The 16,012-nt window shown below is 46.5% G+C and overlaps 1 protein-coding gene across 3 annotated transcripts in view; it reads right to left on the reverse strand.

Annotated features, from left to right (window-relative positions):
* The window catches only part of alms1 (ALMS1 centrosome and basal body associated protein), a 66,151-nt gene that overhangs the window by 28,287 nt on the left and 21,852 nt on the right, over nucleotides 1-16,012 (reverse strand). For all 3 annotated transcript variants that reach the window (XM_080190474.1, XM_080190386.1, XM_080190299.1), the window contains 3 exons: nucleotides 12,180-12,330; nucleotides 10,186-11,415; nucleotides 9,190-9,320 (listed from right to left, as the gene is read on the reverse strand). In XM_080190474.1, the coding sequence (XP_080046600.1) occupies nucleotides 9,190-9,320; nucleotides 10,186-11,415; nucleotides 12,180-12,330 (1,512 nt within the window). The remainder of the gene's footprint in view (nucleotides 1-9,189; nucleotides 9,321-10,185; nucleotides 11,416-12,179; nucleotides 12,331-16,012) is intronic.

The following is a 16,012-nucleotide window of genomic DNA, read 5'->3' on the forward strand; positions in this document are numbered from 1 at the left end:
ACCAACCACAAACCTATCCTTTAAATCCCTATTTACCCTGCTAGTCCCCGCGACACTAAGGGGCAATTTTAACACAGCCAATCCACCTAACCCACAAATCTTTGGACTGTGGGAGGAAACCAGAGGAAACCTATGCAGACACAGGGAGAACGTGCAAACTCCACACAGACAGTGACCCGAGGCTGGAATCGAACCCGAGTCCCTGGCACTGTGAGGCAGCAGTGCTAACCACTGTGCCACCGTGCCACCACAAAGTTCTCCTCATTTCAGTCTTAAACAGTCAATCCCTTATTCTGGGCCCTTATTGACAATCCCCCCCCCCCGCCCAGCCAGGGGAAACACTCTCTCAGTATCTGCCCTGTCAAGCACCCTCGACAAAGCTCCAGGGAACATCAGCCGAGAACATGGTTCCCACAAGGTGAGTCTGGCAGTTTAGTTTACATCTACCACACAGTCACACTGACTGCATTAAATAACCAGGAGCCTCTGTCCAGAAGCCTTACTCTCTCCACCCTGCTGGGAGTTCAGAGTGTACACGCAGGAGACAGTTCCCTTATCAGGCGTCAATGCTAAGTGTGTGTAACTATACAATTAATAATACAGCAAAGGAGGAGGTAGTTCAGCCCAACCAACTTGCACAAGGTCTTTTTTTTAAACAAAAATCCAGTTGTTTTCACTCACCTGCTCGTTCCTGCATCTCTGCAAATGTTTCTCCATGAATTATTTAACTGTTGGATCTGTATCCATCACCTCATCAGACAGCTCCTTTCAAATCCGAGACACTTTTTTTTAGTGCAATAGGTTTATTTATGTGTTCTCTGCTTCTTCTGTCAATCTGCACTCTGGTTTTCAACCCAGTCACTGCAAACAGTTTCTATTCACTCATCAAAACCCTTCACCATGCTCAGCACCTCTTTTCAAGTCTCATCTTAACCTTCTCTACTTTCTGGAGGACAAGTCCAGCTTTTCCAATCTCTCCGTGTTATGGTAATCCTTCAACCCTGGAACTATTCTGGTTAATGCACGTTATTCTGAAAGTATGCTGTTTACAATTGGAACATAAGAAATAGGAGCAGGAGTAGCCCATCTAGCCCTTTGAGCCTGCCCCGCCATTCAATAAGATCATGGCTGATCTGAAGTGGATCAGTTCCACTTTCCCGCCCTCTCCCCATAACCCTTAATTCCCTTGTCTATCAGAAACCTATCTACCCGTGACTTAAATATATTTAGCGAGGTAGCCTCCACCAGTTCAACGGGCAGAGAATTCCAGAGATTCACCACCCTTTGAGTGAAGACGTTCCTCCTCAGCTCTGATCTAAACTACACCCCCCCTTATCTTGAGGTTGTGCTCTCTAGTCCTGCTATCCTTTCCACACGGGAAGAATCTCTCTACCTCTACCCTATCTATCCCCTTCATTATCTTATATGTCGCTATAAGATCCCTCCTCAGCCTTCCAAACTCGGAGTACAGACCCAGTCTATTCAGTCTCTCTTCATAGGCTAGCCCCCTCATCTCCAGTATCAGCCTAGTGGACCTCCTCTGCACTCCCTCCAAGGCCAATATATCCTTGCGCAAGTGCGGTGACCAAAACTGCACACAGTACTCCAGTTGCGGCCTCACCAGTGCCCTGTACAGTTGCAGCAAGACCTCCCTGCTTTTATGTTCTATCCCCCTTGCTATAAAGGCCAGCATCCCATTCGCCTTCTTGATCACCTGCTGCACCTGCAGACTGGGTTTTTGCAATTCGTGCACAAGGACCCCCACGTCCCTCTGCACCGTAGCATGCTGCAGCTTTTCCCCTTTTAAATAATAATTCCTCCTACTATTATTTCTACCAAAATGGATAACCTCACACTTGCTAACATTATACTCCATCTGCCAGGTCTTCGCCCACTCGCTCAGCCTATCCAGATCTCTCTGCAGACTTTCCACACCCTCCGCACAATTTGCTTTTCCACTCATCTTCGTGTCATCAGCAAATTTCGTCACCATACACTCAGCCCCCTCCTCCAGATCATCTATATAAATGGCAAATAGCTGAGGCCCCAGCACCGATCCCTGTGGCACTCCACTAGTCACCAACTGCCAACCAGAATAGCACCCATTGCTTCCAACTCTCTGCTTCCTATTAGACAACCAATCCTCTATCCACGTTAACACCTTACCCCCAACTCCGTGCACCCTAACTTTCTGAAGCAACCTTTTATGAGGCAATTGGAGACTGGTGTTATAGAATAGAATCACTACAGTGCAGAAGGAGGCCATTTGGCCCATCAAGCCTCCACTTACAACAGTCCCACCCAGGCCCCAATCTCTTAACCCCACATATTTACACTGTTAGTCCCCTGACATTAAGGGTCAATTCAGCATGGCCAATCCATCTAACCCACACATCTTTGGACTGTGGGAACATGGTATTCTCTACAGGGGTGGCATAACTTCTGGGCTTTGGTACACTCTGCCTCTGTTTATTAAAATCAGGATCCTGTATGTTTTATTAACCTCTCTTACCACTTTGAAATACTTGTGCACAAACCCCACCCTGTTCTTTCATCCCCACTGGAATTGTACCACTGAGCTTGCACTGGGTCTCCTCATTTTTCTTATCACATTGTGTCACTAGAATATTGGTCAGTGTTCCTCAAAGCTTCTCTGTGAACTGGAACTCTGTGCCTTGCACCCAGTTAACGATTCCTCCATCAACATCATGTTCACTCAGCAAATCTGCAGGCACCATGCTCCAGGGGGAACAAGTACCTTTCTCAGTCCCCTATCTAACCGGCTACACAATACCAAAATAAGCACAAAGTCAACATCCATTCCATGCCAGTCAGCTCAAACTCAAAGCATGCATCACTCAGAAGGAGACAGAGAGAGGCAGACACCCGGTGGATAAATTGCATCTTCATGCATTGGCCATACACGATGTATAGCTGATGCTCTTGGCTGTGACCAGATTTCATGGCTCAAACAGCAGTGGGTGGGGGGGATTACACACCAAGAGGGATTAAAAAGTTAAAGCAAAGCAACTTACACCCTGGGAGCAGCTGCTGAAGCAATCAATTTCTGCAATAAAAAAAGCTGAACTTGTGAATCTGCTCAAGTCCAAGGCACCCGCCTGACCCCCCCCGCCCCCAGCCTTTAAGCCCCACCCAGAGGCCTGTTTGGGAGGTGGACAGGGAACTGCCTGCTACAAAGCCTGATTGGTGCTGAGTTAACTGATCTCAGCTGTCATGAAGGCAAACAGGCTCGGCAATCTATCTCGACGCTCCTGAGTCAAAGAGGTGAAAATCAACTTCCTGATTATTAACCTCTTATTATTGTGGTACTGCTGGAAACAAAGTGCATGTGACTGTGTGCACACAGATGTGTAAGCACAGAGTATGTATGTTCACACTGAAATATTTGTGTACATAATACATCGTGTACGCAGGCATGTGAAGCAACTAAATATACACAAGTTAAATATCCTTTATCCATCTGAAAACTGAACATTTTTCTGAAGGGTGATATGATTCATTTGTATGTTAATAAAACAATGCAATATTACATTGCAGGTATGATAAGTGTTAGTAGGTAAGTAGTAGGGTGTTGGAGAGTTGGTAAATGGGGAAACAATTAAATTTGTAGATTATTGCTAGCCTAGGTTTAGGGATTCTAATGCGACTATGTGTGTCAGGAACAGCAGTAAGCCATTCAGCCCTTCGAGCCTGCTCTGCTATTCAATAAGATCAAGACTGATCTGATCTTAACCTCAATCCCACATTCCTGCCTACCCCCAATGACCTTTCAACCACTGGCTTATCAAGAATCTATCATTACCTTAAAAATATTCAAAGGCTCTGCTTCCACTGCCTTTGGAGGAAGACTGATGACCCCCTGGGAAAAAATTCTCCTTTAATGAGCAACCCTTTATTTTTAAACAGTGCCGCTTAGTTCTAGATTCTCCAACAAGAGGAAACATCCTCTCCACATCCACCCTGTCAGTACCCCCTCAGGATCTTATTTCACAAGTCATATCTTACACTTCTAAACTCCAGTGGGTAGAAGCCCAGCCTGCCCTGGTGTCAGTCTGGTAAACCTTATCTGAACTGCTCCCAATACATTTACACCTTTCCTTAAATAAGGAGACCAATACCGTACACAGTATTCCAGATGTTGTATCATAACTGCTCAGTACAACTGAAGCACAACCTCCCTATTTTTTGCAATCAATTCCGCTCACAATAAACAATAAAGTTCTATTAGCTTTCCTCATTATTTGCTGTACCTGTATATCAACCTTTTGAGATTCATGCACTAGGACACTCAGATCCCTCTGCATCTCAGAGCTCTGCAATCTCTCACCATTTAGAGGATACACTTTTTTATTCTTCCTGCCAAAATTTACAATTTCACTTTGCCCACCCAACCTATCCTTATCCGTTTGAAGCCTCCTTGTGTCCTCTTCACATCTTACTACACTTACCTTTGTCATCAGCAAATTTAGCAGCCACACCTTCAGTTCCTGCATCCAAGTCATTATAAAATGTTATGGCACCCATGCTGATCGCGCATGAAATGACCCATTTATGCGTGCACATGAAAACACATATATATAGGCAAAGTATCCTTTATCTGAAGCCCTTGGGGCTGATTGCATTCATTGTCACATCCTGACAACCAGAAAATGACCCATTTATGCCAACTCTGTTTGCCAGCCAGTCTTCAATCCATGCCAAGATGTTACCCCCTACGCGATGAGGTGTTATTTTCCAAATAACCTTTGATGTGGCACCTGATCAAATGCCTTCTAGAAATCTAAATACAGTACATCCACTGGTTCCCCTTTATCTACAGCATCTGTTATTTCAAAGAACTACAACAAATTGGTAAAACATTCCCCCGAATAGGCCTGGGCCCACCATATAGGGGTAAGTTTTTTGCTCAAGAGGGTGGTGGGCGAGTGGAATCGGCTGCTGTCAGTGATGATGGAGGCAAACTCGTTGGGGTCTTTTAAGAGACTTCTGGATGAGTACATGGGATTTAATGGGATTGAGGGTTATAGATAGGCCTAGTAGGTAGGGATATGATCAGGGCAACTTGAGGGCCGAAGGGCCTGTTTGTGCTGTAGTTTTCTATGTTCTATATACACAGGAGCCGAAACCAAAAATATCTGACTACCCAAACACAATCAGCCCCAAGGGCTTTAGATAAAGGATAGTCTGCCTATACATAAGTGTTTTCATGTGCTCGCATATGTTTGTCTGCTGCACATACATGTATACATAACATATACATGGTGTCAAACATGTGTATTACTGTATGCACATCTTTGTGCTTGTGTGTGCATGCATAAATATATTTGTACATATGTGCATATCTATGTACACAACTGTGCATGTGCATCTACAGCAGTATGCACTAGCACAAATATTCTTGCCTGTGTCTTTGTATGCATGTGTAGGGGTGTGTGTGTGTGTGCACGTGTGTATGTGCATGTGTGTGCACACGCAGCGTGAGAGTCTGTGTATGTGTCCAGTGCACTCGCGTGCGTGTCCGTGTGTGTGTGTGTGTGTGTGTGTGTGTGTATGCAGTGTGCATGAGCCAGTGTGTGCGTGAGCGAGTTATGTATGAGTGTGTGTATGATTGTGTGTGTGTGTCTGAGAGTGTGTATGTGTATGAGTGTGTGTGTGCCTGTGTGTGTGTGTGTGTGTGTGTGTGTGTGTGTGTGTGAGAGAGACTGTGAAAGAGAGGGTGAGAGAGAGTTTGAGAGAGAGTTTGAGAGAGAGTGTGAGAGTGTGAAATAGTGTGAGTATGACAGCCTGTGTGCAGTGCGCAATTGTGTGTGTGTGTGTGTGTGGCAAGCTTGGACATGAAGCTTTCATTGTCCATTCTGTGTCCATGGATGACTAAACATGAAGAAATCACAGATATTATACACTATAAAAAAACTGGTTAGGCCGGTAGAAGGATATTAATAGTAATAGTAAAAGAAAGCATATTTAAAGAAGAAAAAACATTCTAATGCACTTCACCCTGCTGTAAAATGTGACGCTGGTGTACTTTCAAGAAAGGGTTTTTTTATTCATGATTTCTGCGGCTCTCACAGCTTCAGTGTTTCTATAGTTCACAGTACGAGCTGATGTCATTGCTGCTGGTTTGACTGGAGATTGCTGCTTTTGTTGCTGCTTAATCTGGGGTTGGTTTATTTTTACTGGGATGTTCATGACTCTGCACTGTTAGGAGGAAAAGAAATCTGGGTGGCAGGTCAGGTGACAGAAGTTCTTTCATTTTCAGTTCTGAACTACAGTTTAGTATTTAGAAGGGACAGCAAGCTAAAAGAAGTGTTTTCCCTCTCTTCTTGTTGTTTTGGAAATTCTGCTGGTTATCTGAAAAAAAGGCCTTACTTTCCTGCAGTAAAGATTCTGCAGTTGGTGGCTTGACCCGAGAGTCTCTCCCTGGGGTTCTGAAATCTGTTTTGACTTCAACTTATTCAATCCAGAGGACTGCGAACTTCCACTAAAGGACTACATTTCCAGTATCACGTGAGCATTAGTATTTGCTGTGTTGAACTTGTTTAAATGGTTTTGAGGAAGGTTTTGCTTTGGATTGGAACATCTTAGATATATTCATTAAGGGTGATACATTACAGTGGTCATTTTGTTTCTTGTTAGTAATTGATAAAAGTTATTGTTAATTTTCTTACTGTATATGCTAACTATATTCTTAAATAAACTTTGTTTGATAAAAGCTCTGTGGTGGATCATTTGAATCATACCTGAAGCCAAATTCAAGATGCAAAACTTATGATCCAGGTGGGCTCCATAAAACACATCAAAGTTTCTGACCTGAACCATAACAAAAGACTTCTGAGCCACAGGAGAAGAAACTAGGAAGGAAAACCAAAAGCTCAATCAAAGGGGCTGGTTCTAAGATGGGTTATCAAGGCAGAGTTATTGTTTCACTCATTAGTGGGATGTAAGTGCCACTGGCAATGTGGGCATTTAATTAACAGCCCCAATTGCCCTCGAGTGATGGACAATAAAGGGCATGGCACATAGAGCAACATAGGAGCTTGGAGAAGCAAAGCATGAGGTGAGTGATACCAGAATTGCTTCCTTGGCACAAAAAGAGAGGACAGGCAAGGGATGCACCAGTCTCTGGCGGTATGGGGATGGGTGAGTAAAGCAGGGTAAGGTCACTAAGACAGGGAGAGACAATAGGGAAGGTATGCCTGCCTTCATCGGCCAGGGCACTGAGTACAAGACTTGGCAAATTACGTTGCAGCTATATAAAACCTTGATTAGATCGTATTTGGAGTATTACATGCAGTTCTCGTTGCCACAAAAGCAGAAGATGTGGAAGCTTTGGAGAAAGTGCAAAGAAGATTCACCAGGATGTTGCCTGGTCTCGAGGGAGTTGATTATGAGGAGAGACTGAATAAACTAGGTTTGATTGGAAAGACAGAGGCTGAAGGGAGGCCCAATAGAGGTCTACAAAATTATAAGAGGCACAGACAGGGTGGATAGTCAGAGGCTTTTTCCAGGGTGAAAGTGTCAGATACAAGGGGGCACAGGTTCAAAGTGAGAGGGGGAAAGTTTAAGGGAGATATGTGGGGGAAGTTTTTCACACAGAGTGGTGGGTGCCTAGAACATGCTGCCAGAGGGGGTGGTGGAAGCAGGCACATTAGCAACATTTAAGAGGCATCTGGATGGGTACATGAATAGGGAGGGAACAGAGGGATACGGACTGAGTAAGGGCTGAAGGTTTTTTTTCAGTTTAGTTAGGGCATTATGATAGGCATGGGCTTGGAGGGCCGAAGGGCCTGTTCCTGTGCAATACCTTTCTTTGTTCTTATTATCATGGAGGGAATTAAACAGGGAAATGATTGAATAACAGATATTTTCGACTATCACAGATCACAACTAATGAACTTGAGTATACTGATTATACTGTAACCAAACAACTGATACTCTGAATGGAAGTAGCTAACAGATTGTTCACAGAATAGGAGGACAGAATACAGGATATAGAAAGGTTAAAAGGAGAGTGGAAACAGAGAGAGAGGATACCAGCAGAAACTGTACCTTATCTACATGCTGCAAATTCTAATGTTGATTCTTGTAAACCGTCTCCAGGCTTTTCTACATCTAATGTGTCCCATTGGCCAGCTCAGAGAGGAGTCAGGTCCAGACTTGTTGCTTTCTGTTTACTAACTGTTACCCTAACACATAATGAATGGATCGAGAGCCTCAGATGGCTCAGGGTAACACAGGCAGCAAAGTCTGTTTAATTCAGCCTGGCTTCATTCACTTTCATACTGAGTATAACAAGGTACAGAGTGAGCATTGCAATGTCAGCAACAGTCCAACCAGTTCGCTCACACTCACTGTCACAACCTACTCAGGAGAAAAGTAGTCATCGTCCAAACATTGATGATTAATCCTCACCATATAATAAACAACTGATTTCTTCACCACCTCATCCAGGCTCCAACTCACATCCAATTTTCAGCAGCCAGTGTCAATATCAAATCAGGACAGGTACAGCACAGGGTTAGATACAGAGTAAAGCTCCCTCTACACTGTCCCCCCATCAAACACTCCCAGGACAGGTACAGCACGGGGTTAGATACAGAGTAAAGTTCCCTCTACGCTGTCCCCCCATCAAACACTCCCGGGACGGGTACAGCACGGGGTTAGATACAGAGTAAAGCTCCCTCTACACTGTCCCCATCAAACACTCCCAGGACAGGTACAGCACAGGGTTAGATACAGAGTAAAGCTCCCTCTACACTGTCCCCCATCAGGACAGGTACAGCACAGGGTTAGATACAGAGTAAAGCTCCCTCTACACTGTCCCCCATCAAACACTCCCAGAACAGGTACAGCACTGGGTTAGATACAGAGTAAAGCTCCCTCTACACTGTCCCCATCAAACACTTCCAGGACAGATACAGCACGGGGTTAGATACAGAGTAAAGCTCCCTCTACACTGTCCCCCATCAAACACTCCCAGGACAGGTACAGCACGGGGTTAGATACAGAGTAAAGCTCCCTCTACACAGTCCCCATCAAACACTCCCAGGATAGATACAGCACTGGGTTAGACACAGAGTAAAGCTCCCTTCCAAGTCCCAGGACAGGAATAACTCAGGTTAGGAACAGAAAAACAGTGGAAAGACAAATGCACTTTCTCAACCCTACCTGAGGCTGAGTGAAGTTCTTAGATGCCTGAAGTAATTCTGCTTTAATTTCTTCAATCTTCCTCCTGTCCTCCTCAGCCAGGGTTGAGAGTGGGTCAGGAGACTGTATCAGCAGCTTCATCTGTTCCTCACCTAGATTAAAGAGATATGGTCAGGTTCTGCCCACGCTAGCCCTGACTGTCAACCCCTCTCCAGCCCCCAAGATCGTGCGACCCATCCCCTAGGACAAGTACAGCACAGGGTTAGATACAGAGTAACGCTCCCTCTACACTCTCCCCCATCAAACACTCCCAGGACAGGTACAGCACGGGGTTAGATACAGAGTAAAGCTCCCTTTACACTGTCCCCCATCAAACACTCCCAGGACAGGTACAGCATGGGGTTAGATACAGAGTAAAGCTCCCTCTACACTGTCCCCATCAAACATTCCTAGGACAGGTACAGCACGGGGTTAGAAACAGAGTGAAACTCCCTCTAAACTGTCCCCATCAAACACTCCCAGGACAGGTACAGCACGGGGTTAGATACAGAGTAAAGCTCCCTCTACACTGTCCCCATCAAACACTCCCAGGACAGGTACAGCACGGGGTTAGATACAGAGTAAAGCTCCCTTTACACTGTCCCCCATCAAACACTCCCAGGACAGGTACAGCATGGGGTTAGATACAGAGTAAAGCTCCCTCTACACTGTCCCCATCAAACACTCCCGGGACAGGTACAGCACGGGGTTAGATACAGAGTAAAGCTCCCTTTACACTGTCCCCCATCAAACACTCCCAGGACAGGTACAGCATGGGGTTAGATACAGAGTAAAGCTCCCTCTACACTGTCCCCATCAAACACTCCCAGGACAGGTACAGCACGGGGTTAGATACAGAGTAAAGCTCCCTCTACACTGTTTCATTAACCATTCCTATAACAGATTGTTAGCTGGTGATGACAATACGTACAGGAAGTGGGTTCAAGGATTTCGGAGACTGCTTACTGATTCTCTCACCGTATGTTGTGTGGTTCACTCTGTCTGCAGCCCTGCTGAGATATCTTTCCTGTGTTGTATGACTCTGGTCTCTGAGCAGGTTGGATACTCGTGCAGTGAGTGAGTCAGTACTGCTGTCCTCCTCAAGCCCCGCATCTGTCCTGCTGTCGTCACTGAGTGTGTGGGCCCTCTCAGGGTGGCCGGTCAGCTGGGGAATGGGTGGGGGCGTTGATGCTGTCAGTCTGATTGGCTTTGAGCAGCTTCCAGAACACTCTTCCTGTTTCACAGTGTCCAACCTGCCAACAGTGGCCCCACTACAGCCCTCAGGCTCAACCCTGCCCACACGGGGCACAAAGGCTGGTTGTGTTACTCTGTCTCCACCTGCAGTTATGGTTCGTCTCTCACGGAGTGCCTGCCACTCCCCCTCCCCTCCGAGGGAGCGAGCGATGCGGCTGGCATTCCTAAACATGAATGGGGTCCTCTGGCCTTCACACACTCCTGTGCCAGGACTCTGTTCCAATAGCCTGTTGGACTGTGGACATGTGACTGTGCACCGAGAGAGGAACTCACCCTCTTCACCATTCGCCAATGTTACAACCTCATCATTATCGCAGTGGAGCTTCTCTGGGGGAAAGTCTGAAGCGAGGGAGACCTGCTTGGTTCCTGTTTCACTCAGCAGCTTACGGATCTCACTCAGAGTCTTCAAACCAATGAATTCATCCTCATGTTGGACAGTATCGTCCTGGTGTGGGTGAGAGAGTCTCCAGCTCCGTCTGCCAGCTGAGAAGGTGTCCACCCTCTCCCTAACCATTTGGACACCAGTCTCAGGGGAAGGAGCAGATGATCTCTTGCTCCCCTGAGAGGACCAGAAAGGCTTGGGGTCACGGGTAACAGCATCGGGGTGGCTTTCCAAACCGTATGAAGGCCATCCAGCACTCCTGCAGACAGAGCTGGAGCTCAGACTCGATGTCACGTTCAGTAATGAGGGGCTGGGCTTGCCTTTCCCTTCAGGCAAGTCCCCCTGGACAGGCTGCGTGAGGGATGGATGCTGGCTGAAGTCTAGCTGCCTGGTGACCGGAGGATAGACAGAGCTGCTCCAGCTTCCAGCTGGGTTGGTGAGCAGCCCCGGTGACATATCGGTACGATTCGGGGTGTCCTGGCTTCTGTCAGAGCCAATGGCAATGGACGTGCTGTGAGTCAGAGTATCAGAATGGAAACTGCATCTTGAAACATGATCCAACAAAGAGAGGCCTGCAATTTAGAGATAATCAGCAATTAACAACATCGATCTATCTCAACGCTAATAAACCTATTGTAAATTCATTACACTTCTATTGTTCAGACAATCAGAGTGGAGAATCTGCTCCCTTTCTCCCAGTGGCTGAGCCTGAGGAATTGAGCATCGCCGGGCAGTAATTTATCAGCTCACCCCCAGCTAGGGCAACAGCTGATAACATAGGAATTTCTCTCCTGGGAAAGAGACTTGTTCATTCCCTCTCCGAGTGTGGGAAGGTGAGCGATTATCGAGATTCCTAGTCACACCTGGAGATGGTGGCGGTGAACCATTTTTTGTAACTGTGGCAATCCCTGCGCTGTGGAGGGAGGCAGGCAGGTATGAGCTCACATAGGACATCATGGTCACAAACGGTCAGGTTCGTCCTCTGACAGAGGCTCCAGGGAGGGAAGTGACAAGGAAACAAGACAATGTCTTCAGGCTTTCCAATATTTACCTGGAGAATCTTTCCACTCATCTTACATAGCAGAGGAACAGAAAGAGAAATCAGAATCAGTGAAGAGGGCGAGAGGGTTGACGGTGACTGCAGCTGGGAATCATCAGCACACTCCAAACTCACCCTTCACACACACACACACACTCTCCACGTTCGCTCAGCACACACACACACACACACTCCACGTTCACTCAACGCATGCTCCACCCTCGCTCAACGCATGCTCCACCCTCACTCCCCGCTGAATATAGTCACCGTTACCTAATGCCACATGCCAGATCTTACCGTCCGCATCCTGAAGTCCTTTAGTTGTTTCTGCAATGACATGTTTCAGCCTTTTCAGCTCCATTGGGGTTAAATCCAGCTGTTTTAATGGCCCTTTAGACCCTAATATGCTCCCTGGTGACTGGTTAATTCCCAGGTTCTGAAGATAAATCTGGGAACAGTAAAACACATCATGTTAGAAGTTGCAGTTAATTAAATGCAGTCCCCACCTCCCAAAGTCATCATTCTCCCTCTGCGACATGGTACCACAGACTCTGACTGCTTACAGGTTATTCTCTCTCGTTATCTCTTCTGCTGTCCAGCACACATACTGCTGAGATTGTCTTCATCTGTGAAACTGAGTTCCACAACACATGACGAACATGGTCCTGCCAGCTGGAGGAGCTCAGGGGACTGGGGTGGTGTACTGACATGACAGAAAACAGGGAGTGGGGGAACTGGAACATCTTTGGCTTGCCAAGTTCTAATTATTGGGGTACTGTAAGTGTTAACTATTTACAATCCATATTAATGGTTCAGGTGAGGAGTCTGGGTGCCATTAATCCATGATGCAAAGACTAAATGGCATTTTAAGTTGTGAGGAAGGCGAACGTAAGGCAGAGAGAAGGATTTTAACTTCATCGGCTCACCAGGAGAGGCAGGATGTGGGTCAGTGGAGCTGAGAAAAACGTTTCAGGCTGCCTGTTTAGACAAATAGGATTGGCTTTGAGTTGGGCAGCAAGTGTCCGGAGGTGGCTGCAGGAACTATACTTCAGATACAATGGCTAAACCATGCAGTAATGTGCCACCTGGCATTGTCTGTGTTTTATGGCACTTAAACAGAGCTTGATGGGAATAGTCCATCATTACTAACCTGAAAGATCATTGTACTGTATTGACAGAAATAACACAATGCACTGTTTGATCTGACCCAGTCAGTCTATGTTGGCATTTACGCTCTGCTAAAGCCTCTGTCCATCCTCGCTCCTACTCGATCAGCATAACATTCCCCCTTTCTCCACAACCCACATTCTTCACTTTGATTGGGGCGGCACAGTGGCACAGTGGTTAGCACTGCTCCCTCACAGGGACCTGGGTTCAATTCCCAGCTTGTCTGTGTGGACTATGCACATTCTCCGTGTGTCTGTGTGGGTTTCCTCCGGGTGCTCCAGTTTCCTCCCACACCCCAAAGATATGCAGGTTAGGTGGACTGGCCATGCCAAATTGCCCCTTAGTGTCATGGGGATTAGGAGGGTAAATATGTGGGGTCGTTGGAATAGGACTTGGGTGGGATTGTTGTTGGTGCAGATTCGATGGGCCAAATGTCCTCCGGCTGCACTGCAGATTCTATGTTGACCTTCATTCCCTTCTCTAGCTTAAATGCAACTGCACTATTTGCCTCAACCACTCCCTCTGGCAGTAAGTTCCATCTGAATACTGATATTTTTATTCTATTGTGCTCCATTTCAAAATAATCACATGGAAACCATCACACTTGTCACCTGCGTGTGTGGGGAATGAGCTGGTTTGATGGCTGTCCACAAGTCCAACAACATAGCCAGTGTAAGGATTTACATACAGTGCATTCTGAATACTTATAAAGCAGAATTTTAAACATACGGACAGACCATTTCTGCAATATTCTCTGGCTGAAACAAAAAAGGAAACAAAGAACAAAAACAGCCCGGGAAATAGGCCCTTCAGCCCAACGAGCCCACACCACCATTTTAACATTACCAGTCCCCCCTCCACCCACGACCTATGCTTAAGGCATTCCACATTGAGGGAAGCTAATTTAGGGACAATTTATTACCTCCAATCAGCCTAATAGCACATCTTTGGGGTGTGGGAGGAAACCAGAGCACCTGGAGAAAACCCAAGCAAGCACGGGGAGAATGCGCGAACTCCCACAGACACTGGCCCAAATCCATGTGTCTGCACAGCAAACAGTGATAGTCACTGAGCTGTCTGGTTGCCCAGCATCTGGTCCAGTTTAAGCGTACACACTAACGACATGAAGCACTAGGCTATTCTCGAACATCCAAGAGCAGCCCGAGTACGACCCATTGCGTGTATGCCCCTCATTGGACAACAAGGCAGACCGACTTAAAACCTGTGAATTAAAAGAGAAAAGAGAAACCTGGTGCTTTTCTGAGGTGTGGTGTGGTTTAATTGTCTGGGTGAGGGAGTGGCAGGCAGGAGCAGAAATCAGAGGACTGGCACAAGGAGTGCGTGGAAATCAGTGGCTCATTCCCCACATTCTACCCTCCATGTGGTCATCCAAAACTCTCCCACCCGTGTCGCAGCTAACAATGAGTCCCATTCCCCTATCACCCCTGTGCTCTCGTTAGTTAGCAGCATCCCGAGTTTAAAATTCTCATCCTCATTTCCAAACCTCTCCATGGCTTTTCCACTCTTTATCCCTGTACTCCCAATAATGTGGCAGCAAGGGGGCAGTGGTTAACATTGATGCCTCACAGCACCAGGGACCGAGTTCGATTCACGGCTCGGGTCACTTTCTGTGTGGAGTTTGCACACTCTCCCTGTGTCTGTGTGGGTTTCCTCCTGTTTCCTCTCACATTCTGAAAGATGTGCTGGTTAGATGCATTGGCCGTGCTAAATTCTCCCTCAGCGTACCCTAACAGGCGCCAGAGTGTGGCAATTTGGGGATTTTCACAGTAACTACATTGAGGTTTTAAGGTAAACCTGCTTGTGACTAATAAGCAAAGGAACTTTTCTCCTCCAGTCCTGTAACCCTCTGAAATACCTGCACTCCTCTAGTTCCAGCCTCTTCAGTAGCCCCGATTTTCATCTCGGCCCACTGACGCTTAAATTCCCTCACCCCCAAGCACTGAAATTCCCTCCTTTAACCTCTCTTTCATCCTTTCTATGTGATCATTAAACCACAAGAGGACACAGGTTTAAGGTGCTGGGGAGTAGGTACAGAGGAGATGTCAGCGGTAAGTTTTTCACTCAGAGGGTGGTGGGTGAGTGGAATCGGCTGCCATTGGTGGTGTGAAGGCAGATTCGATAGGGTCTTTTAAGAGACTTTTGGGTGAGTACATGGAACTTAGTAAGATAGAGGGTTATATCTCTACTTACTATGTAAGCCTAGTAGGTAGAGATATGATCAGTGCAACTTGTGGGCCGAAGGGCCTGTTTGTGCTGTAGTTTTTCTGTGTTCTATGTTCTACCTCCCTAGCACTGAGCCACATGAGGAGTTATTAGAAAAAAGCCGGATGCTGCTTCTAATAAAGGATCAACCATCTAAAATGTGAGGTGAAATTCTCTGGCCTCCCAGCTGTGCGTTTCCTGCCAGTGGGAGGCGGCGTGTTGTTTGTTTGGGGTGGGGTTCTCTGATCCCACAGTTATCAATGGGAATTCCCACTGATGTCACCTCATGCCGATGAGGAACCCGCGCGTGGGGGTGCGCTGCCGGTGGGACCGGAGAAACCAGCCAGCGTGAACGGCTGCAGAATTCTGGCCCTTAACTCTGTTTCTCTCACCACAGATGCTGCCTGAGCTGATGAGTATTTTCTGTTTTTATTTACGTGCCAATCAGGTTTAACTAATTTTGATTGAGTTTCTCCAAGATGTTACAGAGAGGTTGATGAGGGGAACGTGGGCTATCTGGTGCATGGGGACTTCCAAAATGCATCGGAGAAAGTGCCACATTGTTGGCTTGTCAGTAAAGTTGAGGCTCGTGTAATAAAAGGATAGTAACACCATGGAGACAAAACTATCTTGAGCAACAGCAGAGTATGGTGACTGGAGAAGATATACAGTTTTAAGTTTCAGTTTAAAGTTTATTTATTAGTGTCAAAGGAAGGCTTATATTAACACTGCAAGTTACT

Source organism: Carcharhinus amblyrhynchos, chromosome 1 (genome assembly GCF_965287045.1).
Source record: "Carcharhinus amblyrhynchos chromosome 1, sCarAmb.v2.hapA, whole genome shotgun sequence".
NCBI classification, from domain to species: Eukaryota; Metazoa; Chordata; class Chondrichthyes; order Carcharhiniformes; family Carcharhinidae; genus Carcharhinus; species Carcharhinus amblyrhynchos.